General features: G+C 41.5%; 1 protein-coding gene across 9 annotated transcripts in view; it reads right to left on the minus strand.

The window, feature by feature from the left end:
• The window catches only part of ITPR1 (inositol 1,4,5-trisphosphate receptor type 1), a 185,368-nt gene that overhangs the window by 120,138 nt on the left and 49,125 nt on the right, over window positions 1–16,105 (minus strand). For all 9 annotated transcript variants that reach the window (XM_054837654.1, XM_054837656.1, XM_054837652.1 and 6 more), the window contains exons 4-10: window positions 9,162–9,277; window positions 5,567–5,653; window positions 3,801–3,959; window positions 2,414–2,512; window positions 1,848–1,931; window positions 1,618–1,764; window positions 121–216 (exon numbers count right to left, since the gene is read on the minus strand). In XM_054837654.1, the coding sequence (XP_054693629.1) occupies window positions 121–216; window positions 1,618–1,764; window positions 1,848–1,931; window positions 2,414–2,512; window positions 3,801–3,959; window positions 5,567–5,653; window positions 9,162–9,277 (788 nt within the window). The remainder of the gene's footprint in view (window positions 1–120; window positions 217–1,617; window positions 1,765–1,847; window positions 1,932–2,413; window positions 2,513–3,800; window positions 3,960–5,566; window positions 5,654–9,161; window positions 9,278–16,105) is intronic.

The raw sequence follows: 16,105 nt of genomic DNA on the forward strand, positions 1-16,105 counted from the left end.
CTCCTCCCCTCCCCTGTGCCTATTTTTAGGGCAGGAAACGAGAGATTTTTCAGAAGTGGTAAAAGGAAGAGAATACTGTGGAAGGAAAGGCAGACTTCCTAAGCAAGCCCCAGCACGTACCTCTGCTGCTAGGTAGTGTCCAGTAGCAAGATGTTTGAACCTGAAAAGGCTATTCCAGTACCCTGCGCCACCACGACAAGGATCATGCTGCACCACCTACAAGGAAAGGAAAACCACAATTACACCGTGTAATTACAGTGACCTCTCTTTCAAACACAGCACTTACCGTATTTCATGTACAGGTAAGAGGAAACAGAACAAGGAGCTCCAAAAAAGATGAAACCACCTTTCATATGTTAACAACACACAGCACAGTAAATACTTTGAGCAGGCTACCATTAGTTCACCTCAGCGACCTAGGAACATTGATTTTCTGCTCATTGTCAAGTGACAATACCTGTTTGCAAAGTCACTGACCATGGCTGGTACTCCATTGAAGTTTGGGGAGTGATGGCAGGAAGATTATGGTGCACATTGGCAGCGAAGTAATTAAAGCAGGTGCTCTAGATGTGCATGCCTTGGCAGGTCTGAAAAACTTCCTAAAGAAATGGAACAAGTCCTTTACCTTTTTGGTATAACTAATTTTTGACCTTCTGAAAGCGGGTGAGGGAAGACACTTGGAAATATTTCAAATGCCACGGCGTTGTACAAAGGAATCTGAAGGCTGTCGTATTTACTCTCTAACTTCTCCCGTGACAAGCAGAGCCTCCAGCATCAGATGATCTCTTACTCCTGTCAGCTTCTCAGTGGGTACACCCACTTCCCTAGGGAAAGCTCAGCATAGCTGAGCTGTGCCTTTCGGGGAAGGATTAGCTTAGGTCTGCCTCGCATTTACCAACCGTAACTGCATACACACGGACAGTTACCACAGAAGCTACTGCTGTGTTCTAAGATGTCAAAGTAACGTTAATTCTAGGTAGGCTTTCAATGTGTATCAAAGCAGATACTTCTAGAAAGAGAATACGAAAAACACCCATCCGCCATTACAAGTCATTTTATGATTCTCACAGGCAATTCACATGGCAAACATCTAAAATCATAAAACAACTCTAATCACACCAATAGAGCGAGGATATTTTAAGAAGCCAGTGATGACCAAGGTGTTAGTCACACTATTTAAAAGCCAAATAAAGAAAAAAGAAATGGTCCAGACAAACAAGGCACAGAGACTAGCAAAGGGTTGCAGTCTCCTGTCAAATGAGGATGTGCATAATCACATTATTCCACACCAAAAATAGAGCGTTCTGTACACTCAGCAGGACAGTTGAAATTATTAGCTAGTGTTCAACTTCAGTGACTGGTAAGAAAATGACTTCACAGATGCTTCTCTGTCCCCTTTTTCTGAATTATCAGGAACCTGATTTTGAGAGCTATCTGCTGCAGCATTAGAGATCAGAAGTCCTCTTTGATTTTGCATAGAAAGCACAGTAAGTAAAGGAATTTAAAGATTAAACTTCTAACAACAGGAAGACATTTACATAAAAAAAGAAATCCAGGTGCACCATTTTTAAACAGAAACAGTAATTGTTAGTACAAAGCCTGGGTTACAATTCTTACCTCTACTTCCCACAGGGCTTTAGAACTGGTTGCAGATGTGGCCGACTGTCTCCCTGTCGTTCTCAGGAAAACATGCTGCTTCTTCCTGTGCTCATCGCAAGTCAGAAACTTCTCCTGCTCTGCATGAAACAGCCTCACCACATCCCCCTGCCAAAGCCCAGACAGCACGGTCAATATAGGCATCACCCATCAGTGAACAAGTTACAAGCGCGTAGAGCTTTGCGTCTTACCCCTTTGAGAATATCATCTTTGTTATCACTCCATTTCATGAAAAGGACTATTTTCCAGCTTGTATTGCAATTCACAGAGTTGACCTAGAAGGAGAACTAAAACCATTAGCCCCGTTGTCTTGTGCCTGCACAAGATACTGCCACGAAGCACTGCCTTACCGTGTAGACAATTTTCAACAGAATATTGCAGTCCCTGTTGCATTACTAGAGAAGGAAAGCCCTTTCTGCATTTACTCCAGCACAAGTAACTACAGAGCTGACTTGCTAGGAAGTCACTTGCTACACATCACTGTGCCACAACTTTTGATTTTTAAGAAAGATTTTAATTTTTAGCCGGTCACACAAAAGAGATCAAACTCAAACTCCTGCCCAGTGCCCAACAGAGGGGAGAAAAGTCTGACAGCTATATTCAGTTGCTGATTAACAAGATAACCATTCCTAAACAATGCCACAGGTACCACCCAGCTTACTGAGAACCTGGTTTTCTTAAAACACAGGTCTGGGTGGCTCAGCTGGAAGAGACAGAGGTTTGTGCAGTTCCTCCAGCTTTCTCAGGCTGCCCTTACCTCATTGCATCCCGGATTATCGACAAGCTGATGACTACTGGCATGGAGAGGCTGGCCAGCGTTGACAGGATTCAGGACTACTTTGTCTCCAATGACAACCTGTAGACAAATGCAGCATCAGACAGAAACTTGCAACCTAAGAAAGCTCTTGTCCTGTTTGGTTTTTTTTTTGTTTTTTTTTTTTGTTTTTTTTTTTTTTTTTTAATGGGACTGATGGGAAGAAATCACCTTCTTGCAGTTTGGAGAGATGCCAGTCTGAGTATGAAAACCAGGATTCTGTTTGCTTCAGAATTTAGCTCATCATACTCAGTTATTTAGGCAGAAAAAAGCCTGTAGTATTAGACTCGGAGGCTTACAGAAGAAATACAGACTGCAATTCCTGTAACTAACTTATCTGCTGCTTTCCATGAAGTTGTTTCATTGGTTAGCATTTAACAAATAATTCCTATAGCAAAAGGTCAGCCAAAAATCCTCCTCCTCGAAGGCGCACTTTCATTTGTAAAATCAGATTCTTGACCAGGCTGGCATATGATTCAAGATAAATGCACTTTATTATGTAAAGTCCCATTCTTCCCTTCTTCTAGGGCAAAGTCTTAAACTAAAAACCAAAAAGACTTTTCTGTCTTGAAAAGAACTGCTGTTAGTAATAAAGTGTCTGAGAATAGATACGATTTAAAAGAGCTTAATGGCCACTAAGGCTGCACTACTCTGTGGTTTGGCTTAACTCTGCGTGCACGTGTGTCTGTAGAAAAGGAACAGTCATATAAAAACATATGGGACTAGTCTACAGGATAAATTATTCGTATTTGATAAAGTCTGCTGTGTTTAGGTGCCATATATACCTGGACTATACCACAGAGCACACTGAAGCTTATTACCTCCTGGTTTTAGGCAGACAGCACACCCAGGTGACTCAGATTTGTAAAAAAGAGATTAAGATATTAAAACAGTAACGCATTTAATTCGGAATCAATTATTTTCCAGATTTCCCATGAACAGGGCCATTAACCTCATTATTACCTTATTCCTAACACACAAAATTATGATGAATTTTCATTCCAAGCTGACAACACTGAAAACCAAGACGCTAATTATTTGTTCCAAATCTACTGAAGGAACTCAACATTTCCTACCATTTTGAAACGGGCAGGAATTGTGAAAGGCTAGTGTAATTAGGTCCCTTATTCCTTCCACCGTTAAATCATTCCGTGTTTCCAAAATACAAGTTACCATAGCAATTTTCCTCCCCCTCGTGACAGCATAGGAAAAAGGTTGTTCCTGCAACATCACGCACTAAAGGTCTGTGCATTTCATTAATTGCAAGACAGGCCTCCCGAAACAAGCTTTGCACAAAGCAATACGTGAAGATATTCCTCTTAGCACTTACGCTGTCTCCAATGGAACGCAGTTTGTAGAAGGGCTGTATGTAGAACCAGGAACCTTCATTTCCAGCTTCATCCAAGGTCACCCTCATAGCATTCTTCTCTAGTAGAGCTGGAAGCCTCTTATTTACTGTTAAGTATTTGTTACTTTTTAAGTGAAGCAGCTAGAATAAGAATTAGAGTTCAGTTCTAAGAATGCTCATTTTTCCTCCCCTCAATAAATAGCGAGCGTGCATAAGATAACCACAGTATTATACAGGAATTAAAATGAAAACTAAATTATATAAAAATACTGATGAATTCAGGCCCAATTTCACTCACACTTCTTTCAGTATATATACAGTCCTACAGCACAAAAGATCTTCAGCTAATTCAACTGTCCTTTCTCCTTTGAAACGTTCTTGCCACTTTACAACAGCCTGTTCAACAACCCCAGATCAAAAGTTGTAAAACGCTGGGGACTAACTGGTTCCCCCTGGAAGGAAGCAGGTAGTGAGAAGCAAAGCTCTCTTCTCTTGCTTTGCTCAGTCTGATTTAACAGAAAACATGACTACTTCTCTGAAGACTCTCTTCAAAGTCCCATTCAACTCTGTGCTGCGTCCACCTTGCAGGCTGTACACCATTGGCACGAGTGTGTGTGCTGCAACAGGTCCCATCCCAGCTCCCACCAACCATTGCTAGATTTCCAGTGAATTTAGCAGACAAGTACTTTTGTACAGAAAGTCGGACTTCGACACCTTTTAACTACCAAAAGTAGTGGTTACTCACAGAACATTTCTACCACAAGGAAAATATGGGCAAAAACTTATCACTGCTTTTAATAGTGTTGATGTTTGTAGTCCAATCAAAAATTGATTTTTTTTTTTTTCCATCAATAATTAAAAGTGGATTTTTTGCCTTACATGGACCAATACACATTTAATTCAACCAAGGCAGGCACTTCTCTACCCTTCCTCCGTCAGGCTGCTCCGAATCCTACACTTGGCTTTGAAGGGCAGCCAATTGATTTCTCCTTGCAACAAGACAGCCCAGCCTGCCTCTGCTCCTAGCCACCCCCTTTGTTGGCTGGTATTATGTCAGCAGAATAAAATAAGAAACAAATATTTGCATAGGAATTTCTTCTTCTAAGGCTCAAAACGCTCAGGTAAGTATCCCTACCACTGAGGTGCTGAGGCGCTCTACCTCGCGGAAGTAGGTCTGCTTCAGTTTCAGGGTGAACCAGCACCTCCTGCATGTTATGTTCCCTATTTATTAAAGACCTGTCTTTTTTAATTATGCAATTATTGTACTTTCCATTTTTCTTGGGTTTGATGCATGATTTTTTTTTTTTCATTCCCTGGGACTTAGCATATCCTCTGCTTCAATGGGCTGCAATTACTTATACGGCCTGATTTTCTTTCTCTGTGTCAGTTTACTATTTGATGTATCAACACTTGATTTGAGACCGTATTTGGCATTGTATGGTGCCTGTGCCACCTTCCAAATGGCCAACGCTAACGAAGGCTCTAAGAAGTATTTCTGAAGAAAGCAATCATGTGGTGACCTCAAAAAAAAAAAAAAAAAAAAGAAAAGCACAATTAACCCATAATAAAAAAGGGACTCCATCCTAGCTATATGCCCACTTCTTGCTTCACAGGATCCCACTTCAGGACACTGTCACACCCTGCAAAGGTACAGACTCTTGTCCATGAATTCCTGAAATTTAAAGTCACATTGAGCCGGGGAGTTTGAGCGAAACCCTACCCAGCTTGCAAAGATGTTCATAGCCTACCTGGATAACATTGCCGTACTGGATGACTGTTCCCAGCAGCTTCCTGTTTTCAGTTTCATTCTGTTTCTTTTCCAAATCTGCTGCATGCTGAAATAAAAGAACAACAATTCAATTGCTGGCTGTTTTACAAGAAGCGTGGCCAAACACCTGAGGTTCTTTAAGAGTATTTCAAAGAGCTGGAAAAGCAGCGAGCATCCCAAACAGCGTAACTTCCTTTTTCCAACTTCCAACAGCGCAATTTCCAGTTCGCTTTTTCAGTTGTTTAGGAAGACAGACACAGACCATTTAAACAATCTGTAATTTGGGTAGAATTGCACAAAATTTTGGAATAAAACAAGCGATTAAATACTCAGACAAGATAGAAGGCAAGCCACGAGAAAACACCACCACCAAGCCTATGGAGGGAAGGTGAAAAGGGACGGGTAACAACTTCAGCCAGGAAGTCTGCATTCCTTTCTACTGACTTCTACACAAATTGAAAGAAAAGGACCTAAACTTTGGATCTTTATTTTATTTTAGCAATAAAGGCCCCAACTTTTCCACAGCCTGTCTTTCTATGGCGACTCTAACCATCCTCACCACGCAGCAGGATTATTTAGAAGACGTTACCAACTGCAGCTCTCAGTACCTGAGTTCCCAACTTCCCAGCAGCAGAGCTCGTACTTCACGGGGCTGAAGGGTTCCCTGCGCTGCGTTACAGACCGGCCGTGAAAATACAGCTGGGCATTTCTGGATCACACTATAATGTGGTAATAAAAGGGAAAGTCTTTGCAAAATTGAGTGATCATAGGGATATGTTGTTGTATTTAATAATTTATAACAAGTCTCCTGCACTTTGTTTTAAAAGAAGTGAGCTATTTTGCACAGGCTGTTTTTAAACAATTTCATTTGGTAAAGCAATTCTCTCTTGCTTTACATGAAAGACTATTTTTTCATTTCAAAAAAAACCCCAACCTGTATTTGCTTTAACCAATATCTGGTGGTAGACAGTAATTTAAAACTAGACTTTTTTGGAGGCTAAGCATCAACGTTTATGGTTTGGTTCTCAGATCTCAAGGACTATAGAAGGTCCAGTTTTCTCCTGGAGGAGGAGAAAGTACTCACAGTTCCTAAGTGTAGTAAGGTAAAGTAGGAATAACACAGGCCAAAGCTTAGCTGCTGCAAAGGAAGAGTTATCTGTATACTGTTATAAAACTTCAGCATCTTCAGCTTACACAAAATGTGCTATTTTTAGAAGTTGTGCTAGGTATGATAGCTGGCTCTTGCTCCAGGAGAATCTGGAATACAGCTGCTCATTCAAATTTAAAAATATATTCAGAAATACAATGCAGCATAATTTTCTCTTTATTACTGAAAGACATTTTTTTTTTCCTTGATTTCAAAGTATTCTGTTGAGAAAGGATTTCTTCAAGACACTAGGGCCCTTTCAACGGCAATTACGGAAGATGTGACTTCTCTGCCCGCACTGGATTGGGTGCCACATTTATTATAAATAAAGAAAATAGTGTATTCTGTGAAAATATGATTAAGATTTTGGATGCATTTCAAAAGCATACACCAAAACTGACAATCATTCAAGAAGGAAGAATCATTTTCTCCGGCCACTAGATGTCAGTTTCTCAACCAGCACCGATTCTTGATACCAAAGAAAGACAAGTGTCCCAGATTTTAAATCCCTTAAATGGCATTAACTTAAAATAACCTGACCTCAGCATTGAGTGCTCCACAGCGGACAATAAATTCCACCAGCAGACAAACAGAAGCCAAAAAAGGCAAGTGATGATGAATACACCTTGCATCACCAATTTTGTTATAAAATATATGCACTGATAAAGAAATCTAATCGGGGCAGAGCTAACAATAGTATGCACATGTTTCAGGGCACAGCCCCCCCCCAATACACATCACGCAAAACGCAGAGATTTTAGTGTATTCCATCTGCCAACAAATGGAAAAGATGACACACGTACCCATGTGATTGGCAGAAAAATAAGTTTTGATGTATGAGTGATGTACATGGGACCGAATGATTTTAAACCCCCAGGTCACTGAAGACCTGATTTGGCATGTTATATAAAGGATTAGGCTTTATGTCAAAGTGATGCACATTAAATAATCTCCAATAAAATTGTAAAGTACTCAAATCCTTTCACCAAATCATGCAAGCAGTTCATGCATGGTGGTACATTTCTGTACAAACATCACTCAGCTGGGGCTAAATACTGGAAAAATCTAATCCTGTATTTCCATAGGGACCCCGGCACAAAACAGCAAAGTGTCAGACGAACAGGAACAGGTCCCAAACACCCGAACTGGCACGTACTGAGGAAAGAGAAGACAGCTTTGAATGACATTGTAATCCAGGGTAATTACACAGCATTTTGCTTTTACATGACACCGTATTTAGACCGTACTTTCTCTTAAAATCCACGAACTCACGCATATAACCTGCGGGTATAAACTCTCCCTTCCCCTTATACACCAGAAAAACCAAACCCAGAATGCCCCGTTCCTTAAAGCTTGCTGGCACCGTCTACTTCTCATCATTAAAGGGGCAGGAGAAATGCGGCACAAGCAAAGGACCTTTGTGCTACAGCCAGTACCAAAATAGCTTTCTCCTTGCCAAGTTAATACTTCTAGGTTATAAAATTATGTTTTCAGAAGCAAAATGAGTCAAACCCTCAGCCTTTGTGAAATGCAGGAGCAAGGCAGCCATATGGCAATCAGCAAACGACACTCTCCTACAGGGCCATTTTGTATTTCAGTCTACAATGAGCTTAATATAGGCTCAAAGAAACTAAAAATATTTAGAATTGTAATTTTGACATGAAGTACTCTAGCTATGTTATTTTAACATAAACATGGAGTTTATTTAACTCTAAAGTCAACAGATGGTATTTAAGTTAAGTTGGCTTTTTTTTATATCAGAACTCTAAAAACAGCAATCAATTGCCTTACAGGCTTTTCAGCTGCTGAATGTCAACATTTTACCCAGAAAATGTTAAATACTGCAAGCTAATAAGGAAGGAGAGGCTGTCTGGCCTTATAATTACCCATAATTACCCATCAACCTTGTACTGGGTTTGCGTGGCAAGATTTTGGTATTAACAGCAGCTATGCTTGTTTGAGGAATCCCAATGGATTTATTAGACAGGTAGCTCAGATGGCATCTACCAGCACAGCTAACACCCGTGACTTCCCATGTCGAGATGCAATGCCTGAGAACCCTCCACTCTGCGCAGCCGTTTGAAGGGTCTCAATTTTTATGCTGTTACCACCCAAAACGCCCACGTAGAGCACTACTACAGGTTAGCAGAGGTTAATGACAACAGCTTAAATAATTACCATGACTCTAACCCAACATCATACGTACCAATATTGGGGCACATGGACCTTGAACAGCATGCTGTCATAAATCAGAGGATGTCTAAAGAGTTAGAGCTCAGTGAATGTCTCAAAAGGAGTCTTGTATACTGATTTCTATATACTTTCTTGGTGCCTCCTCATTAACTGTGTCAAGTTGATTTGAAATACTAATTTAAAGCAGTATGGATGAGTATTGATGATCAAAAGGAGCCTACACATGAATACTTACGTGCAGTTTATTGAGTAGCACGGCATCTGTTGTGCTGTTAGCTCCTGGCTTTGCTGCTTTCCAGAACTGCTTTTGAGCAGAGTACCGGTTCATGGGACATAGTTTGAACAGGCAATCTATAAAAACAGATGAAATAAACAAAGATTGCTTCAAACATTTGTAATTATCTGGATTTTTATTGCTAACGTTGTCCAAATATTCCAGCAGCGAGGAAAGATTTATAAACAAATTCCAAAAAGCTCTTGATCAGACAAATGCTTTTTTGAGCAACAAGAATGCTGCCCCATGAATGATAAAAATTAACTGTTGCTGCCAAACGCCTGATGCAAGACCAGAAAGTTTATAACTTGTCCCCGTCAAAAACACTACCCTACTACAACGGTAACACGTTTCAATGCTGTCCCAGGCAAACAGACCCGTTTCACACACTTTCAACGTTTGGTTTTTCTACTTCAGCAGGTACAGGTACTTCACACAACTAGCGTTAGCTTGAGGGTTTTGGTTTGGGGTTTTTTTTGTTTGTTTGTTTGCTTGCTTAGTTTTTAAATCAATTCCCTTGGATATGGCACAAAGAATTGGAGAAACTCACCTAATAAAGTAGCAGGAGCATAAAATCCCCCCAAACAAAAGCACGCACAGGCAGACATTTGAAGGGTAGCTCGAGGTAACAGCAAACCCCTCAGGGCATCAGGTTCCTTACCCAGTCCATCGACACAGTTTATTTAACACTCTGCCTGGCAAAAGCCAGGGATTGCAGCTCACTGTCTTATTAAAAATACATTTTTATATTAGAGATGCAAACTTATCAGTAATAAAACCAAATTAGCTGCGTTTACTATTTTTCCTCCTCTTTGTTGCTAAGCAACTGAACACGCAAAAAAATAAATTCAGCTATTCAAAGACAGTGCCTAAAGTAGCAGCTTCGAAGTTTGAACAAAGTGCCAAAAAAGCCAGGAGGCTGTTCCCAGAGCCTCTTTGGCAACGGCGTGGACGGCAGGCTCCAGGCTTCCGATTCACGTGGTATTTCTCAAGGGCCCCGGTGTATTCTCACAGGCGAGCGCTGCGATTTGGGAAGCAGCCAGCTGAGGAGAGACCTACCTGGGGTTTTTATCTTGGCCGTCAGAAAAGCACAGGTGCTTATGGGCCACCTTGCTAGGACACATTGGATGCACGTCAACCAAAAAGGGGAAAACCCCACACCGAGGACAAGTGGCCTCAGCCCCGTCTGAGGTTAAAGTTGCTGAGGGGGCTGAGCCCGCTAGAGACAGACCTTGGTAATTTACCTCAGGACGCCATTTGAGACGGACACCTTGACTCTTTTCATGCCTTTCTTAAGGACAAGGCCTGTTCGATGTCTCTCTGCCCATCTAATCCATCCCCAAAGCACCATTAGAGCACACCGGGCAACATCAAACACCCTTCGGGCAAAGGTCTGTCTTCACACCGAACCCCCTTCTGACGAGGCGCAGCACCGGCCGCAGATCATCGCTCCACCTCAGCGGGCCACCGGCTGCCAGAGGGGCTGATCGACCTGTCCCAGACCACCACAGCAATTCTTGCAGCCTGCTTCGCTGGCGGCCCAGTACACCAGTAACAGACAGAGGAGGAGCTGGGTACGGCACTGGGGATCTTTAGTGACACATACTGGGGAAGGACAGAAAGAGCTGAGGGTTATGTGGAGGGATATTTAATTGCGTCTACCCAGAAACACTCACCTCCACTTTGACGCTACCAGCTTACAGCTTCTGAACAAACAAGAGAAGTCGAAAATGAAGTGCAAACCACACTTACCAGGTTTGCTCTATTCAACGTATTTTTCATTTACATAAGGATGATTCACGGAGATTGACAGCATGGAATAGATTGAAAAAGCCACTGCAGGCTGGCACTTTAAGCTAAGACTATGCATCGTAAGCAACACACCAGTTATAAAATTTTCTATTTTTGCTTAAACCATCAGTTCACACAATGACAGCAATTAACACACAGAGCTGCACAGAAGAATTAATTGTATGCTAGATTTAGTCACAGTGCAAGCGTACTTTTCTCCCATCCTTTTCAGTCAAGAAAGTTGTCAAGTTAGGCTTAACTTCTAAATTGGTAACTGCAAGCAACCCCCTTTCTTTCCTGAAGCAGAGGGGAGAGGTCTACAAGTGTTTGACCTTGTCCAACACAAGAAGGGAAAACGTAACGTGTTTTTCTTAGGTTTTCTTCCTAGTTACAAAGCTACAGACCTAAAACAGAAAATGAAAAGCACTCAATATTTTTTCTTTTAGTATTTGTTCTATGCAATCTATTTCTTAAGTGGTTGAGGAGTTAAACTTGGCCTTATTCACCTTAAGATGACCACCAGAGGCTTGTTAGTACCGAATGTATTTCGCCATGGGTCAAACTACATGAACTTGGTGGCCAGAAGACTTTTAGATCTCCAGATTCCTTAGGCTTATACGTTTACAAAAATCAACATGCAAGGATGTGCGCACTGAGTACCATCACGGTCAGCAATCTGCAACCCACAGCAGTGATGACTGTGTAAGATAAACCGACCACTTGCCAGACACCATGCTATGGACATTAGGTCTGCTTCTAGCAGATCCATCACGAAGCCAAAGCAGCTGAAGCAATCAGCTGTCTGATGATGGATTCAAGCAGCTTTAGCCACATTGGAAAGGTGATAAATACAGCTATTACTGCCAAGTAATTACATCTTATTATACACTGTTTGTTGAATATTAACCATGAAGGACTGCATTTTCTTTTCAGATCTTCACAATATACAGTGAAAAATGGCAGAATTGCACACTGAGTAGGTATAAAAATAAAATACTACGTAACTGCTGATGAAATGACAACACATCACTGAACAAAGGTCCTGCAGGAAAAAGTGATTGCAAAATTGTGTACTACCCCATCAGGCACATGCACGAGGATGATGAATGACGGTTATGCGGACATGTATTAAATGTGCATTTCAATGTTTCCAAGCTAAATCCTGTTCTTTCGTCAGCAATTGCTTTGTATCTAATCAAGTGGACTGAGTAGGACTGTAATTGTACCATGTGATACATTAATTCTCTCACTGTTCGGACATTTAGATCCCCACATGGGTCTCTGCCACCTGAAGCTCACAAAAATATTCTTGGTAATGTTTGTTTATCCTCTGCATGTACCAGCATCACAGAGGAATAATCAAAATCAAGGATACTGGAAACACTAGAAAATTCTATGTTCCGAAGTATTCTGGGGTTCAGTGAAGGGAAAAACTTGCCAGCTACATTATGCCAACTGCGATTCTTTCTACACCCCATGCTTTCAATTTTCTCTTCTTCCTTTTCCATTCCCTTCCCTTGTACTACCCTTGCTTCCTTCCTACCCGTAGTCGCCAAGCTGCCAACCTCTCCTGCCAGTCCAAGCCCAGACAGTCAGATTCTCTACTTCCATCCTGATTCATTTATTCGGCCCCCAACAACTGATTAATCAGATTAATCCATCCCTTCTCTTCTCTCCCCATGGCAGCAATGTACAGCTCTCCAACTAATACTTAAGGAGGAATTATGTTTTGCCCAGACAATCCCCATCTCCCAAGGTTTCCCAACTTCACCTTACGCTCCCAAAGTATCAGGAACCAGAACTTCACAAAGAAAAGGCTGTGCTTTTTTTCCTTAACCATCACAGTATTTTGCCAATCACTTTTTAGGAATGTCAACCTTTCTTTAGAAACACATCTGGGCAAAGTACCTGGCCAAAAAAACCCCAAACAACAACAAAACCCAAAAAATCAAACAAAATAGTAAAACTTAAACAGGTCAGGCTGGAAAAGCATCCCGTAACGGAAACTTTCAGCCAACCTTGAGCCTCCGCAGCGCTTCTACCTCCAGCCCATAGTGAACAAGGGCTGCGCTGCACTGCATGGGGGCAGGTAAGCTGCTGCTGGGCAAGTGAAAATTATCGTGCGGTCAGTCCCTGTAAAGGGGTAACAGCATCCGGGCTCACAGACGCAGGACCTGGTTTGAGGAACGGACCGTCGGTGTTTCACACGTACCATCAGGAAGCTCCCTTCTGGTGCTGCCCCAAGCGCTGGCTTGCTGGCTAACCCCGTCCTGTCCTACCTGCCGGCTGCAGCTCCTGCAGGTACACACAAGGTTTGCTTTCACAGCAACATGAACAACCTGACCAGACTGATATTTTCCTTTTTTTAAAATGGACTCTGTCGCATGGGAATTTAAGTAGCATTTAGGTAGTACGTTAATGAGATTATGATCAAATATATATATATTTGCAAGACTTGTCCAAAATTGCAAATACCCACTAAGTTCAGGGAGGCTGGAATGACTTGGGGGAACGAGTGGAATCTTTCAGAGCCCACGCAGGATACAGCCTCCTCCTTTCACCACAAGCTGCCTAGAAATACATAACTCAAACATACCTATGCAATTCCCATCTCCCCTTCAGAGGGTTTCCCCACCACTTGGGGCACGAAGTGATGTTATTACGTCAATTCTACCCTCGGTATACGAGGACAGCTCAGAAAGCTGCTGAACTGACAGTGCCGACCCCCGAAGCTCTCCGCGGTGCCTGTGCTGGGTGACAGCCGGGCGCCAGCCGCTCTGAAAACCGTCCGCCTTTGCTACCTTCCCACCCTGATGGGCTCAGATCCGTTCCGAGTCGCAGCACGCAGTTTCTCTCACTCTGCCACTCTCTAGCGTGCTCGTTTCTAACTGATCTGGAAGTACTTTTAGCTTCAGCCAGCCTGGTTGTGTAATACACCACTCATCATTTTTTCCGAATCTCCCCTGGCTATTTTAAGCATTTAGTAGAAAGACTTCATCAACTTTTCTGCAGTTAGAGAAAGCAGGCATCAAATATTTCGTTGGCAACAAAAAAAAAAAAGAGGTGTGTCGTTAGTTCATTTTTTAAATGCAGACCCAGACTTTACAAAATGCCAACTGCAGAAAGGTAAGAGTCAAGAAAAAAAAATATTCCCCTCTCTCAAAAATCATACTTCAGAGTACTTTCAGATGAGGGGAATCTATAAAGATAAAGATATTTAAATAAGTCACTTACAAAACCCACTGAATATTTAACACCAACACAGCTGTTTCTTCGTTACTTGAAGAAAAAACCAAACTCCTTTTTGCGCAGCAATACTAAAATTAAAAGAAAATTAGCAATTCCCTGTTGAAATTTAGCAGTTTCCCTTCAGACTTTTCTATACTTAGATACCTGATATTTCTGCGAGGCCAAAGCCTGCTCACAGTAGAGAATAAATATATGGATAGTATTTTTTATTTTTACTTCAGATATAAAAAATAGCAGCAAAGAAGAAGTAGTAACATAGCCGGCAATGATGGAAATATTGCAAATAGAAGTTCTTGACTTCGTATTTATGAAAGTTGCACCGCTTTAATGCACTCACAAGGATGGTAACACTCCACTGGATGAAGAGATTATTTATTTAAAGACAAAATGAAGACCTCTCTTGTGTTTAAGGGAAATATTTTCATGCAGGAGGCATACAGAATAATACAAACTGCATACATTCAATCACAGGCAAGTTTCACCTCCTCAGAAGTCCTTGGATTACTACATCCTCTATTTCTAGACTTGTTCCTTCTGAGGCTTAAAATGAATAGATGACAGCCTAAGAGGTTCAAAGAATATAGAACAAAAGCAGCTACAGAAATGTGTTGATTATTAATCATTCCTGCATTTCTATAAAGAGGAAAAAAAAAACCCTGATCCTACTGAAATTACTGTCTTTGTGATGAGAAGACATCCCTTCGTTTTCAATTTGCAGTGAACAAGCTTTGCTGGGAGCACAGCAACCCATTTTACAATACGTATTTTGTCAGGAGGCGCTAACCGCTTGACCCGCTGTCCATCCGCAGCTCCAGCCAAACAAGAAAACCAACCGGAACGGAAAACCAACCTGAACTGTACACATTAGCCCCGCGGCAGAAGACGACCGAACTCAAATCCCATGTTGCCAACAGTCCTGCCATGCCATAAGTGGGGAAAATTTAAGCGCAGGTGAGAAGGGCATTTGTATTCCAAGCCCAAAAATCTCATTACAATCACACACGCCACTGATCATTGAGGATTCCAATGCTCAAGTAATTACATGACAAAATATATTAGAGGTTTCTGCTGCTGTGAAATCTGTTACCTCCCTTCTGCACACTGCTGCATCTTACCTGTTTCAAGGACTTTCAATGCTTTTCTTTTTACAGTAGAATAAAGGAGGAAAATCACCTTTGCAACCAGCATTTAAATGGAAAGCCTGCATGATTTAGGATCTAAATATATTTTAATTTTTATGTTAAAATAACCACCTTCAATTTATATCTGCAAGACATGAGGGTAACCACCCTCTTACCATTGTACTCATTTATGCATAGTTCTACCAATGGAAATCACCACTTCATTTTTTTCAAGCTGTAACAACATAGGAAATAATGTAATTAACTTAGAGCTGATGGATCAAACCAAACAAAGGGAGGAGACTGCAACAGTGATTTCAGAGAGTGAAAAACTATCCACTTGAGAGCTGGACAATGAACATCAATGCCTACTAAATCAACAGTATTCATTAATGCAACATTAATTTAGGAGCAATGGCTTTTTGAACACATAACACATTAGCATATGACTCCACATAACATTGTTAGTAACTTTACAATAATAAACACGGCATTTTACATGCAACAAAATTTCCTGTGGGATAAGGCTGTCCTTCAGCAAAAATTGAGCAAGACAACCGTATTCTAGCAAGGAAGAGTGACCACATGGCTCCTCACCTGCAGGGAAAATTCTCTCGTGAGGCTCCGGACAACCTGTCATGTCTTGGGGTAAATTAAGAACCAAAGCACAGACAACTCACAACACTACAAGCAAAGCCCTCAAGACCACAACGGTAGCAAAGTGCCCCAAAAAACCTACCAAAA

The sequence above is a fragment of the Grus americana genome, chromosome 11, assembly GCF_028858705.1.
Source record: "Grus americana isolate bGruAme1 chromosome 11, bGruAme1.mat, whole genome shotgun sequence".
NCBI classification, from domain to species: domain Eukaryota; kingdom Metazoa; phylum Chordata; class Aves; order Gruiformes; family Gruidae; genus Grus; species Grus americana.